Here is a 19,471-nt window from a genome sequence, read left to right on the forward strand (position 1 = left end):
AACAACTCAGAGGTCAGAGGTCAGGGAAACTCTGGGTCCTCCTGCTTCTTCTGATAAATCTAACATCAGGAACCTTTCAGCTAACTTTCCTCTCAGCTTTCTCTTTGGATGCTCGTGTCAAATCTCTGCTTCTCCTGTTTTTATCTCTTCAGAAATATTTGAGTCCCGCTCTGAGCTGGAAACTCTTCTTCCTGCATTTATTCCACCAGCTCTGGATCTTTGGGATTAAAACTCTTTGGGACGTCTGCAGGTTGCTCAGAACGCTGCTGCAAGGCTTCTGAGTCCCACCATCAACCCCAGAGTCCACCTTAAGGTCCTGGTTTGGACCTTTGGAGCTCTGCAGGGACACATCAGAGACCCTGAGGTCATGTGGTCAGGGCCAGAGGTCATGTGATCAGGGCCAGAGGTCATGTGATCAGGGCCAGAGGTCATGTGATCAGCAGTCTGTGGACTAAAAACTCTTAAACTTTTAAACTTTGCAGCTTTCGGTTTGAAGCTCTGCAGCTGCTGAACTGTGACTGACAGAAACCCTGATGACGTATCTCTGTATCTGTTTTCATCTGTATTGATCAGAAAGTATTGACAGCTGGCAGCCCTGCCGTCACCGTCACCATGGAAACGAGCACGTGGAGCGTCTGCAGCGTCGGCCAGGTGAGGCCGCGGCTCTTTTGTTCCTGTGAAAACCGCTGAGGAAGAAAAGAGCTTTGAAGCGATGGAAGCTGCTGGAGCCGCATGAAAAGAGGCGGCGGGCCGCGGGGAAACCGCTGGTTCACCGGGCTGCTCCGAAAACACACCGGAGACACACCGAAAACACACCGGAGACACACCGAAAACACACCGGACACACACCGGAGACACACCGGAGACACACCGGAGACACACCGAAAACACACCGGAGACACACCGGAGACACACCGGAGACACACCGGAGGAGCCACGAAGTTTGAAGCGGACTTTCCTTACCTCCCGGTGCCGAGCAGCGCCTCTTCTTCCTCTTCTTCCTCTTCTTCCTCCTCTTCCTCTTCCTCCTCCTCCTCCGCTGTCAGGCCGACGTTTCACGGTGAAACTCAGCGGCAGCAGCGCACACTTTGCGTGTTTGTGCAGCTCTCCTCTGAGCAAAGTCAAGAACTGGCGGTGCTGCCTTCACGGACCGTCGGACGTGTGGAAGTTTGCGCATGGGCGGAAAAATGGGCTTTTATAGAGATGAGGGCGGGACGCAGCTGTGGGTCACATGAAAAACAGGAGTCCAAATATTACCCTTCTGTCCAAAAGGGATTTCATAAATACCCCAAAACACGAGAGAGAGTTCTGCTTTTCATAAGCCTCTGAGCCGGTTTATCTTTTAGCTTTTTAACCGCTGCTGAGATAAAACTCTTCCCTGCGTTTAAAGTCATGTTCATTGAACTGATGTCATGAAATAAAGATGAACTCAGTGCAACACCAAGGATGCCAGCTGCCATTAAAAATCAAAGAAGAAGAAGAAGAAGGAGAAGAACTCTGAAGACTTATGTTCATCAGTTCTGAAGACGCTTAAATGTTCACATTCAGCCCAGATTTCACCAGGAAAGCCCGAATAAAAAGTCTCGCTGGGATTCAAACCTTCCTGGTGCCTCTGGGCCAGTTTATCAGAACCAGAACCAGCACCGGCTCATGCTGCTGACTCCAGGGAACCAGCTGATGTTCTTTATCGAGCTGTTCTGGGCTTCATTTAAGGGGAGATGACTCCCTCCTCCACACAAAGTTCTGCTCCTTTACATCAGCCTCAGCATTCAGAACATTGAATTTAAACATGATCAGATTACATCTTCATGCTTAGATTCCAGCACTGCAGAAACTAAAACTAACCTGAGTGAGAACTTTTCCATTCTATTCCACCCCTGATGGCCCGTCTGATTCAGACACTCTGGCAGCTTTCATCACATGATGTTTATCACATGACGTGGTCCCTGAGTACCGGCCACGCTCTTCCCTGCGACCCGGCATTAATCGGGCCGTTTGTAGGGCTGAGGGAGCTCTGTCCAAAGAGACTGACAGCAGCGAGCTGGAAGGATGTGGAGCAGGGATGTCAAACTCCGGTCCTGGAGGGCCGCTGTCCTGCAGGTTTTAGATGCTTCCAACTCACCTGATTCAGATCAATGCCTCATCAGCTGGTTTGTGCAGAATGCAACAATCTTTTGAAGAGATTAATTTAATCTGAATCAGGTGCGTTGAAGCAGGGAAACGTCTAAAACCTGCAGGACAGCGGCCCTCCAGGACCGGAGTTTGACATCCATCTGAAAGCAGGACTGTGGCTTCAGACTCTCCCTGCTGCTGCTAAACTGTGAGCTCAGGAACAACATCTGTGGGAAGCTTTGCTCAGAATAGTCCCAGAATTCAGAGACAATAACGTAAACAGTTCATAAGTAGCTCCAAACCATCACCTTTATGTTGCTGAGCTCATCATCTGAACCTGAACTCACTGTGACTCAGTTTTATCTACGAAGCGCCAAATTACAACAAATCTCAGGTACTTTAGAGATAAAGTCCAGCTCAATCCAACTGATTCTAATTCATTCAATTCCAAATTAGTCCATTCATACAGAGCCTGTTAAAACAGTTTCTATTACAACAGATCGCACTGAAGCTTCTCTCTGATCCAATCCCCCGTCCTGAGCTGCACGAGGCGACTGTGGAGAGAAAAAACCTTAAAGCCTGATCTTAAAGGTAGAGAGGGTGTCTGCTTCCTGAAGCCAAACTGGCAGCTGGTTCCACAGAGAGGGGCCTGATAACTGAAGGCTCTGCCTCCCATTCTGCTTTTAGGGGCCTGATAACTGAAGGCTCTGCCTCCCATTCTGCTTTTAGGGGCCTGATAACTGAAGGCTCTGCCTCCCATTCTGCTTTTAGGGGCCTGATAACTGAAGGCTCTGCCTCCCATTCTGCTTTTAGGGGCCTGATAACTGAAGGCTCTGCCTCCCATTCTGCTTTTAGGGGCCTGATAACTGAAGGCTCTGCCTCCCATTCTGCTTTTAGGGGCCTGATAACTGAAGGCTCTGCCTCCCATTCTGCTTTTAGGGGCCTGATAACTGAAGGCTCTGCCTCCCATTCTGCTTTTAGGGGCCTGATAACTGAAGGCTCTGCCTCCCATTCTGCTTTTAGGGGCCTGATAACTGAAGGCTCTGCCTCCCATTCTGCTTTTAGGGGCCTGATAACTGAAGGCTCTGCCTCCCATTCTGCTTTTAGGGGCCTGATAACCGAAGGCTCTGCCTCCCATTCTGCTTTTAGGGGCCTGATAACCGAAGGCTCTGCCTCCCATTCTGCTTTTAGGGGCCTGATAACTGAAGGCTCTGCCTCCCATTCTGCTTTTAGGGGCCTGATAACTGAAGGCTCTGCCTCCCATTCTGCTTTTAGGGGCCTGATAACTGAAGGCTCTGCCTCCCATTCTGCTTTTAGGGGCCTGATAACTGAAGGCTCTGCCTCCCATTCTGCTTTTAGAAACTCTGAGGTGATGCGAACACATCAGGGTGACATCAGTCTCAGATACGCACAGCTGGAGTATTTCCAGGAGACGTCTTCCATCTCCTGTATTAAATGTATTAAAACCATAACATCTGTTTAGACTAATGATGCATTAAATTAATCTGATAAATGAACTCCTGGACTTTGAGATTTCTGCTCATGTTCAGAACATTTCTTCTTTGGGCTTTTTTTAGTGGATTTATCCACCTTTTTCACTCTGATTTTACTCACCTGCATGTGTGTGTTTCTTACTTTTAACACAACATTCTGCGGTTGTTTGAGCTCATTATTCAGTTTTTAAAAGCCAATAAAGGCCCGAAGCTGAGAAGAAAAGCCTGTCAAAGACTCTGAGTTACATCACAGCAGCTTTTCAAAGAGTCCTCACTTTGTTCATGTTTGGGGCGTGATCAACATGCTGATGATGTATGTGACTGGAACTATTTGTTTGTATCCTTACACCCTGTGCATGTTTTTCAGATTCAGTCCAGAGTTTAGGTTTTGTTTTCTGTGCAGAAACAAATCTTTTCTCACGACTTTACTCATAAAACGTGAGTTAATGAGCCTCCAACAGTGGAAGCTCTGTCACACCAGGTGAAATCAAATGGCAGGAGGCCTGAAATCTGGATTTTCCTGAAGAATTCTGTTTTTTTAAATCAGATTTGTATGATTACCACGACCCGTGACTGAGTATTTACAGAAAACATGTCGTACTTATCTTCCAACAACACAAAGTCTAATATCTGGAGGAAAACTAACTAATCTATATTCATTTGATGTAAAACAACTAAAAATTTGACTCTTTTCAAGCATCAATTTGGAGCTAGAAAAAAAAACAAGCGGTACTGCAAACAGCTCGTCACGAAAAGCTAAGATTTACAAGCAGACCCTGAAGGCAGCATCCCTGCACTTCATCCAGATGAAAGCCAGACACACACACAAACACACAGAGAACACGTGAGCCACATCAGCGCCTCCTCCAGCGCTGAAACAGTTTGAAACATTTCTGCTGGACGCTCAGATGACGAGTCGCTGCCGTGACCTTTCCTTTCCTTTTCGTTATTCCAGCAGCATTCCTCAAAGTTACAGTTCGTCCCACAGAAACACGAACATGAAGCAGCAGCAGCCCACATCCGATGATTCCTGCGACAGATGCTGCAGACAGCAGAAGGAATCTGTGTGGCCTCACATGAAGAAAGGCAGAACACCCAGAAAAACACCAGAAACAGCAGAGAAAAGTATTTCAGATCAAACAAAACAGCTTAAAGTCGTTCATTCTGCTGTAAAATCAGTTGCAGGCAGCAGAAAATTAACTTTATATTATCCAAATAAACCAAACTCTCCCAGCTCTGCTTAAAAAAACGATTTATTCTCATGGTGTCTCTGGCCTGGTGTTACGCTGCTTGTTGTCCCCTCTTTCCTCTCCTCTCAGCCCCAGCTGGTCCAGGCAGATGGACCCTTCCTGGTTCTGGTTCTGATGGAGGTTTCTTCCTGTTAAAAGGGAGTTTTTTCTCTCCACAGTAGAGATACTTAAATTCCATAATTTGTGGCAACTTAGAGTGAACTCTGCACTCTTTTCCAAGAGAGGACCTCAGGTCTCAGACCGGGAGGTGTCAATTCTCATCAAGCCGCTTCAGCCCTCCAACAAAGAAGTCCAAACACTGACTCCGGTGGTGCAGGGACCAACTGGCCCACAGCAAAGAGATTGATTCCCATTCTCCTGAAGCACTTTCCAATGGATACTTCGAAGGATTCGGTCAGGAGCCCCATTCAAGTCCACCAACACCAGAGGATGGGTTGGGACTCCCCCAGCATCCTTAAACGGGTGAAGAGCTGATTCAGTGCTCAGTGGAAGCTGAGGAATCCAGAACTATCAGTCCAGAACTGTCCCAAACCTCCAGAAAACTTAAATGGGCACATCAACGAAGACAGCGAAACAACATCCAGGGTCTCAAGGAACTCAGGAGGATTTTTTTACAAACCCCTGGATCCCTATTATTCAGCTACCTCAGATCTGGTGATAGGCGAGTCTTCCTTGAATCCTCAGCCTCTGCTTCCATGACAGAGTCCATGACAGAGTCCATGACAGAGTCCCTGACAGAGTCCATGAAATGCAGCCAAAGGTGGTGCTTAATGTTCGGTATGCTGCAGAATTATTTGGCCTCATATGAGGGTGAAACAGCGCCCCCTCTGAGCTGCACCGCTTCAACATGCCAGTCTGTGTGGTCAAAAGTGGAACTGCAGCTAAACATTTGAACTACTTTCTTCGTCACCATCTGGACAATCAGCCTGAAAGGAGTGAAGTTTATCCAACAAATGTGAAGAAGTGAAGACTCACTAACTCACACAGAGCTACAAACTGATGTTTTTTACAGGCACACAGAAGATTTACACTCAAATCCTCAAGAGCCGTCTCAGTCTGTGGCTGCCCCCTCTGCATCAGACTGTGAGTGCCTTAAAGGGGAACTCCAGTATTTTTAAACCTTATTTCTGGCATGAAATACGTTCATCTGCTCACAGAGAACAGTTTGGTGAAAGTCGGCGTCCTTCTGAAGATATTTAGATAACTGGAGATCCATATAACGGAGTGAACGGGGCTTAGAGGATGCAGCCTCTAAATAAGGCATTATCTGTCTTTATTTCACCAATACTTTAAGAAGAATGAATGAATGAACGTGTGCTATAGCTCTGTTAGCTCATAGCTGCTGTTAGCTCATAGCTGCTGTTAGCTCATAGCTCTGTTAGCTCATAGCTCTGTTAGCTCATAGCTCTGTTAGCTCATAGCTGCTGTTAGCTCATAGCTCTGTTAGCTCATAGCTCTGTTAGCTCATAGCTGCTGTTATGTGGCTACTTGCAGCTATAGGAGAGCTAACGGAGGGATTTCTACACAGGCACTCTACTGGGACCCCTTCATCCACACGCCCCCCTGCAGCACAGTTTATTCACTCCGTGCTCTGTGACAGTCGGCTAACTTCACACAGAGTTTGCTGCTGATAGTTTTGTGCAACATGGCAGGATATTTATCAGATTTTTACAACGTGAACGACGACTTTGAGTAAGATGGACGTTCTTACCGGAGTGAATAAACTGTGCTGCAGGGGGGCGTGTGGATGAAGTGGTCCCAGTAGAGTGCCTGTGTAGAAATCCCTCCGTTAGCTCTCCTATAGCTGCAAGTAGCCACATAACAGCAGCTATGAGCTAACAGAGCTATGAGCTAACAGCAGCTATGAGCTAACAGAGCTATGAGCTAACAGAGCTATGAGCTAACAGCAGCTATGAGCTAACAGAGCTATGAGCTAACAGAGCTATGAGCTAACAGAGCTATGGCACACGTTCATTCATTTAAGCACATTTAAGTGTAAGAAGGAACGTTTCTGCAGGTTTTTTTATTCCATCTTCAATCAGACTGTATAAAGCTGCACTGAAACCACACATAACCACTCGCTGCTACTGTAACGTGTGCAATAATCTGTAATATGTGCAATAATCTGTAACATGTGCAATAATCTGTAATATGTGCAATAATCTGTAACATGTGCAATAATCTGTAATATGTGCAATAATCTGTAAAATGTGCAATAATCTGTAATATGTGCAATAATCTGTAAAATGTGCAATAATCTGTTGAAATTTGATGTTGTCATCTTTTATATACAATTTTTTTGTATATTGTATTTTCTGCATAATTTTAAATCTAAGCTGCCCTTAAACCTTAAAGCTGCTGAACTTTTAACGGTGAACTTTCTCCACTGTGAGCTCAATAAAGTTTATCTTATCATGATGACATCACTGGGAGGGAAAGCAGCTCCAGGAACTCCAGCAGATATTCAGCGCTTCACTTTTCTTCTTCTACTCTCAGTAATCAGCAGCTTCCTGCTTCGCTTTGTTTCTGTTTTCCCGCCTTTCCTACTTTTCTGTGTTTCCTCTGAAACTCTGGCCGACACAATGAGTTCTTCCTCAGCTTTCTGAGCTTCCTGAGCTTCTAACTCGGGTCAAATGAACACATTCGCTTTGTCAGTGAGTCTAACTGCAGTTTTACGGTTTGCAGGTTGTATTCTGACAGGAAACCAAAGCAAAACCAATGAATAGACAAAGATTAACTCTAAAATGTCTTAAAGTTTGTTCCCTCATCCTTTTCTTTTCATCTTTTCATCAACAACCAGGAGCTCAAAGAAACTTTAGTCATGTTTAAGTTTTCTTTTTCTCTTTGACTGGCAGACTTTGGATTGTTTTCTTTCTCCTCCTTATAGGCTACTAACACCCAGCTGATAGGTTTGTGGTTTATTTGATTCTGTTTTTCCCTTTTGTGGCCTGATGAGCCTGTAAATATGTTTAACTTTGTCTCATTTTGGTCGGTGCCTTTAATTAAAGACGTCTCTTATGGGCCCAGCGTTACAGAAACTTTTTCTTTGCCTTTTGTGAATAAAATGGGGGGATATATATTTTCCTGTGGGTCATGCTTTATGATTTTTTGGGTATCTGGGTTCATTGTTTCACTCTGGTTTGTGTTCTTGGGTTATTGGTTTGTTATCAGGTTCTCTCCATTTTCTGTTCTGGTCTCTAATTAGTTTTTTTAAAGCTATTCTCATGTTTTTTACTTTAGGTCTCGTCTCAGTTCTGTTTTATTTCTAGTTCACTCATAGTTTGCTCAGTCTTCATGTTTAGCTCCATTTACTCACCTCAGCTGCTAACCTTCACTAATCAGTCCTTCTCTGTGTTTAGGCCCCCTGGTCTTCCACCGTCTTTGCCAGATCCTCACGTTCCTGTTCTGGTTCCGTTTTGGTTCCGTTTTGGTGTCTCAGTTCTGGTTCCTGTTCTGGTTCCTGGTTCCGTTTTGGTGTCTCAGTTCTGGTTCCTGTTCTGGTTCCTGGTTCCATTTTGGTGTCTCAGTTCTGGTTCCTGTTCTGGTTCCTGTTCTGGTTCCAGTTCCTGTTCTGGTTCCGTTTTGGTGTCTCAGTTCTGGTTCCTGTTCTGGTTCCTTTGTGATTCCCATTGTTAGACGATGAGAAGCAGGTACCATGTGGTTCACTGAGACCAGAGATTCCTACATCCGGTCATCAAGAGCCGCTGTCCTGCAGGTTTTAGAAGTTCAACGCACCTGATTCAGATGAAATGGACCTCGTCAAAAGACCATTAAGTTTTTCTTCTGCTAATGACGCATTGATCAGAACCAGGTGTGGATCAAGGACCGGATGTGGGTGTCCCTGGGTTAGACTACCCAAAGGGTGCAGGCTGTGTGGATGATGCTTTGATGCAGCAACTATCAGTCATGTGTTCCTTAAAGGCTTTTTTCTTAACATCCGTCCATCATCTTCCTCTTATCTGAGGTCGGGTCAGAACAACGGGTCCAGCAGGGAAACCCAGACCTCCCTCTCCCCAGCAGCACTCTGCAGCTCCTCCTGGGGGATTCTGAGGCGTTCCCAGGTCTGATGGGATATATAATCCCTCCAGTGAGTTCTTGTTCTGACCCGGGGCCTCTGAACCAGAGGAACCACCTCAGCTGACTCCTTTCTATGTGGAGGAGCAGCGGCTCTACTCCGAGCTCCTCCCGGAGGGAGGAGCTCCCCCCGGACGGTGGAGCCCCTCCCCCTGGATGGTGGAGCTCCTCCCCCGGATGGTGGAGCCCCTCCCCCCGGATGGTGGAGCTCCTCCCCCCCGGATGGTGGAGCTCCTCCCCCCGGATGGTGGAGCTCCTCCCCTCGGATGGTGGAGCTCCTCCCCCCGGATGGTGGAGCTCCTCCCCCCCGGATGGTGGAGCTCCTCCCCTGGATGGTGGAGCTCCTCCCCTGGATTGTGGAGCTCCTCCCCCCCGGATGGTGGAGCTCCTCCCCCTGGATGGTGGAGCTCCTCCCCTCGGATGGTGGAGCCCCTCCCCCTGGATGGTGGAGCTCCTCCCCCGGATGGTGGAGCTCCTCCCCTCGGATGGTGGAGCTCCTCCCCCCGGATGGTGGAGCTCCTCCCCTCGGATGGTGGAGCCCCTCCCCTCGGATGGTGGAGCTCCCCCCCCCCGGATGGTGGAGCTCCTCCCCCTGGATGATGGAGCTCCTCCCCTGGATGGTGGAGCCCCTCCCCCCGGATGGTGGAGCCCCTCCCCCCGGATGGTGGAGCCCCTCCCCCCGGATGGTGGAGCTCCTCCCCTCGGATGGTGGAGCTCCTCCCCCCCGGATGGTGGAGCTCCTCCCCCTATCTCTGAGGCTGAGCCCCGCCCCCCTCTGAAGGAAACTCCTTTCAGCCGCTTGTATCCACGACCTCCTTCTTTGGGTCAGAACCCAGATCTGTGAGCTCAGGTGAGGGTTGGAACAAAGATGGAGCAGGAACCTGAAAGCTTCTCCTTCCGGCTCAGCTTCACCAAACGGACCGGAGCAGCGCCCTCATTACTGCTGACGAAGCCCCGATCCAACAAGAAGCCGACAGAACCACATCATCTGCAAAAAGCAGAGATGTAACCCTGAGGCTCACAAACCAGACGCCCTCCTCTCCCCAACTGCACCTCCAGATCCTGTCCATGAAAACCACAAACCTGACTTTTCTGTACATTTAAACACAAAATAAGACAAAGCAGAGCAACAATCACCGGATTCAGAGAAGTGAGAAACCTGTGGAGGATGAAACAGATGCACTGAGGTCATGGGAAACATACTGAAACATACATGTTTCAGTAAAGATGAAAAAACATGTGTGAACGAAGCAGAAGATTCATCAACAGGGAGAAGAATATTTTACTTTTCAGACTATTTGTTACATTTCTACTTAGACATAATTTTAAAGTCTCCAGGACACAGCTGGAACAGTGTTTCTGCATATTTACACATTTCCTTATAAAAATAGAAGTTAGGAAAGCTGCCCCTTCTCACAAAATCACACTTCATGCTGATTGGTCAGATTAAGCGGCCGAATCCCGCTCCATGAGGCTCGCTGGAGTTAAAATGTGGAAAAAGCCGTAGATCGGATGCTCAGTTAGCAGCGTGATGAGTCGTCAACACTTTTTCATAGTTTTCCAGGAAATGAAAAACTTCAAATGAATACGAACACCAACAAAATGACTTTTGTTATTTTGGTGAACAGGTCAATTTTCAGCTAATTTTACCAGATAAAAAACATTTTCACATCAAATTTGATTTCATGGTGACTTTAAAGGCAGGACTTTTAGTTAAGAACTCATTTGAATGCTTTTGCCAGAACTAATTCAGCCCCACACACATTTTACACCTTCACAGTGAATTCATTAACTGCAGCATCTGTGAGGAGATCTTTTGTACTGACATAACATTAAACCCTCAACCTGACCCTAAAAACCTGGGTGACCTGAAAACTCAGTGGGACACGAAGTTATTGAGCAGTGGAAACAGGAAACAGGTCGATCCTCACACATCATCATCATGAAATCAATAACAGAGAGCTACAGAGCTGCATATTTATAGTCTAACCACTTACATATGAGACATGCTTACATCAGTAGAAATGAAGAAAGCGTCACACAGCAGCTCTGAAGTCTACTGTCCATAGTCTCTATTCAACATGTGGCTGCTTCTAAAAGCTAATTAGCTCAGTGAGGAACACACAGAGTCAGTGATGATGCTTAGAAACACAAAAGCTGCAGGACAGAAGCTGGGAACTCTGAATTTCTCTGATCACTTATTAAACAAACACCTAATTTGAATAGTTTCCCCATTTTTTCTTTTCTCACATCGGCGAAACAGCGCCCCCAGAGTTGCATTGGTTGGAACATGTGGTCAAAGACGGTACTGCACCTTACGGTAATCTATCTGAGCAGACACTGCTGAGGAGTTTTGTTCAGCATCTCAGAGTGAAAATAAAGTTTTCACAAGCAGAAGTCAGAGAGAAATGAGTGAAGCGCAGGATGATTGGGAAAGGAAAACGAGGACAGAGGAAGATGTTCCACTCCGTGCTGTAAATGAAGCAGGAGGAGGACGGCAGCTCCTTGTCAGCTCATTTCTCCTCCTTCTCCTGCCCCCTCTGAGCCACCTCCACAGAGAGAAGCTCCTCCCCTGCCCGCCGTGGCGTCATCCTGATGATCATTGAGCTGTCGGCCGTCTCCGCCACGGACTCGTCTCCGTCGTCTGGCGGCTGAGTCCGAGGGATGGGAGAGCGCCGGTGCATCGGAGAAGGAGGCGGGAGCGGAGTGATGGCGGAGGAAGCCTGAAGGACAGAGATACAGATGGAGGAGAAAGTTACTCTTCTTCAGCTTCTTTTCTTACTCCTTTTTTTTTTATCACACAGAGAGAAAGGATGGAAAGAAGAAAGCAAGGAGGAGTGGATGTGAAGGAAGAAACAAATGGAAAGGAGTTATGTAGTGAGAAAAGGACGGCAGAAGACAAAGAGTAGAAAATGGAGGAATGATGAAGAGGAAAGGAAAATAAAGGGCAGAAAGAAGAAAAAGGAGGAAGGAAGGAAGAAAGGGAGGAATTTATGATGTTTCATCTCTTTAAATGTTTCATCTCTTTAAGATGTTTCATCTCTTTAAATGTTTAATCTCTTTAAATGTTTCATCTCTTTAAGATGTTTCATCTCTTTAAATGTTTAATCTCTTTAAATGTTTCATCTCTTTAAATGTTTCATCTCTTTAAATGTTTCATCTCTTTAAATGTTTCATCTCTTTAAATGTTTCATCTCTTTAAATGTTTCATCTCTTTAAGATGTTTCATCTCTTTAAATGTTTCATCTCTTTAAATGTTTCATCTCTTTAAATGTTTAATCTCTTTAAGATGTTTCATCTCTTTAAATGTTTCATCTCTTTAAATGTTTAATCTCTTTAAATGTTTCATCTCTTTAAATGTTTAATCTCTTTAAATGTTTCATCTCTTTAAATGTTTCATCTCTTTAAATGTTTCATCTCTTTAAATGTTTCATCTCTTTAAATGTTTCATCTCTTTAAATGTTTCATCTCTTTAAGATGTTTCATCTCTTTAAATGTTTAATCTCTTTAAATGTTTCATCTCTTTAAATGTTTCATCTCTTTAAATGTTTCATCTCTTTAAATGTTTCATCTCTTTAAGATGTTTCATCTCTTTAAATGTTTCATCTCTTTAAATGTTTCATCTCTTTAAGATGTTTCATCTCTTTAAATGTTTCATCTCTTTAAGATGTTTCATCTCTTTAAATGTTTAATCTCTTTAAATGTTTCATCTCTTTAAATGTTTAATCTCTTTAAATGTTTCATCTCTTTAAATGTTTCATCTCTTTAAATGTTTCATCTCTTTAAATGTTTCATCTCTTTAAGATGTTTCATCTCTTTAAATGTTTAATCTCTTTAAATGTTTCATCTCTTTAAATGTTTCATCTCTTTAAATGTTTCATCTCTTTAAAATGTTTCATCTCTTTAAATGTTTCATCTCTTTAAACGTTTCATCTCATTAAATGTTTCATCTCTTTAAATGTTTCATCTCTTTAAATGTTTCATCTCTTTAAATGTTTCATCTCTTTAAATGTTTCATCTCATTAAATGTTTCATCTCTTTAAATGTTTCATCTCTTTAAATGTTTAATCTCTTTAAATGTTTCATCTCTTTAAGATGTTTAATCTCTTTAAATGTTTCATCTCTTTAAATGTTTCATCTCTTTAAGATGTTTAATCTCTTTAAATGTTTCATCTCTTTAAATGTTTCATCTCTTTAAAATGTTTCATCTCTTTAAATGTTTCATCTCTTTAAATGTTTCATCTCTTTAAATGTTTCATCTCTTTAAGATGTTTCATCTCTTTAAATGTTTCATCTCTTTAAGATGTTTCATCTCTTTAAATGTTTAATCTCTTTAAATGTTTCATCTCTTTAAATGTTTAATCTCTTTAAATGTTTCATCTCTTTAAATGTTTCATCTCTTTAAATGTTTCATCTCTTTAAATGTTTCATCTCTTTAAGATGTTTCATCTCTTTAAATGTTTAATCTCTTTAAATGTTTCATCTCTTTAAATGTTTCATCTCTTTAAATGTTTCATCTCTTTAAAATGTTTCATCTCTTTAAATGTTTCATCTCTTTAAATGTTTAATCTCTTTAAATGTTTCATCTCTTTAAGATGTTTAATCTCTTTAAATGTTTAATCTCTTTAAATGTTTAATCTCTTTAAGATGTTTCATCTCTTTAAGATGTTTCATCTCTTTAAATGTTTCATCTCTTTAAATGTTTCATCTCTTTAAATGTTTCATCTCTTTAAATGTTTCATCTCTTTAAATGTTTCATCTCTTTAAGATGTTTCATCTCTTTAAATGTTTAATCTCTTTAAATGTTTCATCTCTTTAAATGTTTAATCTCTTTAAATGTTTCATCTCTTTAAATGTTTCATCTCTTTAAATGTTTCATCTCTTTAAATGTTTCATCTCTTTAAATGTTTAATCTCTTTAAATGTTTCATCTCTTTAAATGTTTCATCTCTTTAAATGTTTCATCTCTTTAAATGTTTCATCTCTTTAAAATGTTTCATCTCTTTAAATGTTTAATCTCTTTAAATGTTTAATCTCTTTAAATGTTTAATCTCTTTAAGATGTTTCATCTCTTTAAGATGTTTCATCTCTTTAAATGTTTCATCTCTTTAAATGTTTCATCTCTTTAAATGTTTCATCTCTTTAAGATGTTTCATCTCTTTAAATGTTTAATCTCTTTAAATGTTTCATCTCTTTAAATGTTTAATCTCTTTAAATGTTTAATCTCTTTAAATGTTTAATCTCTTTAAATGTTTAATCTCTTTAAGATGTTTCATCTCTTTAAGATGTTTCATCTCTTTAAATGTTTCATCTCTTTAAATGTTTCATCTCTTTAAATGTTTAATCTCTTTAAATGTTTCATCTCTTTAAATGTTTCATCTCTTTAAATGTTTCATCTCTTTAAATGTTTCATCTCTTTAAATGTTTCATCTCTTTAAAATGTTTCATCTCTTTAAATGTTTAATCTCTTTAAATGTTTAATCTCTTTAAATGTTTAATCTCTTTAAGATGTTTCATCTCTTTAAGATGTTTCATCTCTTTAAATGTTTCATCTCTTTAAATGTTTCATCTCTTTAAATGTTTCATCTCTTTAAATGTTTCATCTCTTTAAGATGTTTCATCTCTTTAAATGTTTAATCTCTTTAAATGTTTCATCTCTTTAAATGTTTAATCTCTTTAAATGTTTCATCTCTTTAAATGTTTCATCTCTTTAAATGTTTCATCTCTTTAAATGTTTCATCTCTTTAAATGTTTCATCTCTTTAAAATGTTTCATCTCTTTAAATGTTTCATCTCTTTAAATGTTTCATCTCTTTAAATGTTTCATCTCTTTAAATGTTTCATCTCTTTAAATGTTTCATCTCTTTAAATGTTTCATCTCTTTAAGATGTTTCATCTCTTTAAATGTTTCATCTCTTTAAATGTTTCATCTCTTTAAATGTTTCATCTCTTTAAATGTTTCATCTCTTTAAATGTTTCATCTCTTTAAATGTTTCATCTCTTTAAATGTTTCATCTCTTTAAATGTTTCATCTCTTTAAATGTTTAATCTCTTTAAATGTTTCATCTCTTTAAATGTTTCATCTCTTTAAATGTTTCATCTCTTTAAATGTTTCATCTCTTTAAAATGTTTCATCTCTTTAAATGTTTCATCTCTTTAAATGTTTAATCTCTTTAAATGTTTCATCTCTTTAAGATGTTTCATCTCTTTAAATGTTTCATCTCTTTAAAATGTTTCATCTCTTTAAATGTTTCATCTCTTTAAGATGTTTATCTCTCATCTGAAAGCCTTTTCGGTTCTAATCTGGTGGGTAGAATCTACATCAACCACTGAGCCTCATCAGTGTGATTTTCTCTGAGCAACTGGTGTTTTCTTTCTTTCCTGTTTCCTTCCTTCCTCCCTCCCTCCTTCCCTTCCTCTCTCTGTACTTCCTCCCTCCCTCCCTTCCCTTCCTCTCTCTGTACTTCCTCCCTCCCTCCTTCCCTTCCTCTCTCTGTACTTCCTCCCTCCCTCCTTCCCTTCCTCTCTCTGTACTTCCTCCCTCCCTCCTTCCCTTCCTCTCTCTGTACTTCCTCCCTCCCTCCTTCCCTTCCCTTCCTCTCTCTGTACTTCCTCCCTCCCCCCTTCCCTTCCTCTCTCTGTACTTCCTCCCTCCCTCCTTCCCTTCCTCTCTCTGTACTTCCTCCCTCCCTCCTTCCCTTCCTCTCTCTGTACTTCCTCCCTCCCTCCTTCCCTTCCTCTCTCTGTACTTCCTCCCTCCCTCCTTCCCTTCCTCTCTCTGTACTTCCTCCCTCCCTCCTTCCCTTCCCTTCCTGTATCTGTACTTCCTCCCTCCCTCCTTCCCTTCCTCTCTCTGTACTTCCTCCCTCCTTCCCTCCCTTCCTGTATCTGTACTTCCTCCGTGCTTTTCTTTCTCTCCTCCTCTCTGTCCCTTATTCCTTGCATCCATTCTTCTTCTCTTCCTATAGAATTCCTTGTTTCCTTTCTCCCCCACCCTCCCCCCTTCTTTCCTTTCTCCCCCACCCTCCCCCCTTGTTTCCTTTCCTCTCTTCCTCCCCCCTTCTTTCCTTTCTATCCCACCCTCCCCCCTTGTTTCCTTTCTCCCCCACCCTCCCCCACCCTCCCCCCTTGTTTCCTTTCCTCTCTTCCTCCCCCCCTTCTTTCCTTTCTCTCCCACCCTCCCCCCTTCTTTCCTTTCTCCCCCACCCTCCCCCCTTGTTTCCTTTCCTCTCTTCCTCCCCCCTTCTTTCCTTTCTATCCCACCCTCCCCCCTTGTTTCCTTTCTCCCCCACCCTCCCCCACCCTCCCCCCTTGTTTCCTTTCCTCTCTTCCTCCCCCCTTCTTTCCTTTCTCTCCCACCCTCCCCCCTTCTTTCCTTTCTCCCCCACCCTCCCCCCTTGTTTCCTTTCCTCTCTTCCTCCCCCCTTCTTTCCTTTCTATCCCACCCTCCCCCCTTGTTTCCTTTCTCCCCCACCCTCTCCCACCCTCCCCCCTTCTTTCCTTTCTCCCCCACCCTCCTCCCTTCTTTCCTTTCTCCCCCACCCTCCCCCCTTGTTTCCTTTCCTCTCTTCCTCCCCCCTTGTTTCCTTTCTATCCCACCCTCCCCCCTTCTTTCCTTTCTCCCCCACCCTCTCCCCTTCTTTCCTTTCTCTCCCACCCTCCCCCCTTCTTTCCTTTCTCCCCCACCCTCCCCCCTTCTTTCCTTTCTCCCCCACCCTCCCCCCTTCTTTCCTTTCCTCTCTTCCTCCCCCCTTCTTTCCTTTCTCTCCCACCCTCCCCCCTTCTTTCCTTTCTCCCCCACCCTCCCCCCTTCTTTCCTTTCCTCTCTTCCTCCCCCCTTCTTTCCTTTCTCTCCCACCCTCCCCCCTTCTTTCCTTTCTCCCCCACCCTCCCCCCTTGTTTCCTTTCCTCTCTTCCTCCCCCCTTGTTTCCTTTCTATCCCACCCTCCCCCCTTCTTTCCTTTCTCCCCCACCCTCTCCCCTTCTTTCCTTTCTCTCCCACCCTCCCCCCTTCTTTCCTTTCTCCCCCACCCTCCCCCCTTCTTTCCTTTCTCCCCCACCCTCCCCCCTTCTTTCCTTTCCTCTCTTCCTCCCCCCTTCTTTCCTTTCTCTCCCACCCTCCCCCCCTTCTTTCCTTTCTCCCCCACCCTCCCCCCTTGTTTCCTTTCCTCTCTTCCTCCCCCCTTCTTTCCTTTCTATCCCACCCTCCCCCCTTGTTTCCTTTCTCCCCCACCCTCTCCCACCCTCCCCCCTTCTTTCCTTTCTCCCCCACCCTCCTCCCTTCTTTCCTTTCTCCCCCACCCTCCCCCCTTGTTTCCTTTCCTCTCTTCCTCCCCCCTTGTTTCCTTTCTATCCCACCCTCCCCCCTTCTTTCCTTTCTCCCCCACCCTCTCCCCTTCTTTCCTTTCTCTCCCACCCTCCCCCCTTCTTTCCTTTCTCCCCCACCCTCCCCCCTTCTTTCCTTTCTCTCCCACCCTCCCCCCTTGTTTCCTTTCCTCTCTTCCTCCCCTTCGCTGTCTTACCTCGGGGTCGCTGTCAGTCCCTTTGTACACCTTCTTCAGCTTGGCAAAGGTTCCTTCGATCCCGGCCTGCTCGGTCACCTTCAGAGCAGCCTTGAACAGTTTGGGGGTGTCCGGTCGTGGGGGGATGACCTCCACCCCCTCTCTCCCTGCCCCCTTCTCTTCCGGCTTCTTATCCTTGGTCAGCATCTTCCTGCACAAACACAGTCAGGTGGTAAAAGGAGGAAGCTTCAGAAACTGAACAGGTACGAACGCCACATCTCAGCCCGGGGGGGTCACACCTCCAGCACCTGCAGCCGGTCTGTCGCAGCCCGGTCTGACTGAAGAGGAGCTCTGATCTGACCTGCTTCTCATAAACAAAGTAGAACGACCGGCCTGAGCTGATTAGACAAGGCTAATCCCGTCCAGGACAGAAGACAGATCAGACAGAGGAAGACGCCCACAAAGCAGCACCAACAGACCCGTTAAATGGTTAAATGTTGGGATGAAACCCCGGATTCTTCACCCTGACGTCCAGGATGGGTCCGGTTCCTGATCCAGCTCCTGATCCAGCTCCTGATCACACCATTGATCAGTCATTTCTCTTTGAGACTCAGAAATAAGAAGACAGACCTGCTGAGTCACCTGACCTGCTTATGCAGGATGACATCACCCACTCTGTCCAATCAGGGGTCACCTCTTTGTCTGACGTCACATGACCTCCTCTGGATTAACTTCCAGCAAGTCTTTGAGAAAACAAACTGGACCAGAACTAGACTGAGCTGGTGCTGCTGCATGAGGCCTGACCCTGATGTCCGGGTGATAAAATACACAAAAATAATCTGAAAGAATCCGGAATAAGCAACAAACACATGAAGAAAGAATCCAACTTTAGTTTAGCTTTGATCAGTTTATCAGTAATAATCAATACCAGCGAAGGACCTGGATCCAGACCGGGCCGCATTCCCAGGAGTGAATAAAATGTTGCATCTGAACTTTAAAGACACTTTTTAAACTGTTGAACATAAATAACAGAATATTGATCAGTTTGTTTGATCAGCTGTTGTGTCTTATTGATCTTGATCAATAACTGGAGCATCTGAATAAGTTTAAAGGTTTGAAGAGTTTCATGAGTTTGTTTGTTTCTGGTTCCTTGTTTAGTATTTCATGGTGATGATTGAGGGTGGTTCTGGAGACCGGTTCTGTTTCCATGTGGTGCTGCCCACAGATTCATCTTGGTCTGATTTAAAGGTAAAAGGTACTTTCACATGGAAGACCGTTCTCTTTATTTAGCACCAGAAGTTACGTCATCAGCATCAGGACGGGTTCTGTAACATCTGGGTTCTGTTTAAACTTGGTTCTGTTTAAACTTGGTTCTGTTTAAACTTGGTTCTGTAACATCTGGGTTCTGTTTAAACTTGGTTCTGTAACATCTCCTCTCCTCTCCTCTCCTCTCCTCTCCTCTCCTCTCCTCTCCTCTCCTCTCCTCTCCTCTCCTCTCCTCTCCTCTCCTCTCCTCTCCTCTCCTCTCCTCACCTCTCCTTGTCTCCTCTCCTCTCCTCTCCTCTCCTCTCCTCACCTCTCCTCTCCTCTCCCTCTCCTCACCTCTCCTCTCTCTCCTCTCCTCTCCTCACCTCTCCTTGTCTCCTCTCCTTCTCTCTCTCCTCTCCTCTCCTCTCCTCTCCTCTCCTTGTCTCCTCTCCTCTCCTCTCCTCTCCTCTCCTCTCCTCTCCTCTCCTCTCCTCTCCTCACCTCTCCTTGTCTCCTCTCCTCTCCTCTCCTCTCCTCTCCTCTCCTCTCCTCTCCTCTCCTCTCCTCTCCTCTCCTCTCTCCTTGTCTCCTTGTCTCCTCTCCTCTCCTCTCCTCTCCTCTCCTCTCCTCTCCTCTCCTCTCCTCTCCTCTCCTCTCCTCTCCTCTCCTCTCCTCTCCTCTCCTCTCCTCTCCTCACCTCTCCTTGTCTCCTCTCCTCTCCTCTCCTCTCCTCTCCTCTCCTCTCCTCTCCTCTCCTCTCTCTCCTCTCCTCTCTCCTTGTCTCCTTCTCCTCTC

General features: G+C 44.5%; 1 protein-coding gene and 1 non-coding gene across 2 annotated transcripts in view; both read right to left on the bottom strand.

Annotated features, from left to right (window-relative positions):
• Positions 1-10,541: 10,541 nt before the first annotated feature.
• LOC140302677 (small nucleolar RNA snR44) lies at positions 10,542-10,706 on the bottom strand. The gene has a single exon (XR_011915123.1). It is a non-coding gene; the product is annotated as a small nucleolar RNA snR44 (small nucleolar RNA).
• Positions 10,707-11,106: 400 nt separating this feature from the next.
• The window catches only part of LOC140302306 (uncharacterized), a 42,084-nt gene continuing 33,719 nt past the window's right edge, over positions 11,107-19,471 (bottom strand). The window contains exons 27-28 of the mRNA XM_072381140.1: positions 17,450-17,639; positions 11,107-11,652 (exon numbers count right to left, since the gene is read on the bottom strand). Coding sequence (XP_072237241.1) covers positions 11,443-11,652; positions 17,450-17,639 — 400 coding nt within the window. The 3' untranslated portion in view covers positions 11,107-11,442. The remainder of the gene's footprint in view (positions 11,653-17,449; positions 17,640-19,471) is intronic.

This window comes from Leuresthes tenuis, unplaced genomic scaffold, assembly GCF_036924035.1.
Source record: "Leuresthes tenuis unplaced genomic scaffold, fLeuTen1.0.hap1 SCAF_2, whole genome shotgun sequence".
In the NCBI taxonomy this organism is placed as follows: Eukaryota; Metazoa; Chordata; class Actinopteri; order Atheriniformes; family Atherinopsidae; genus Leuresthes; species Leuresthes tenuis.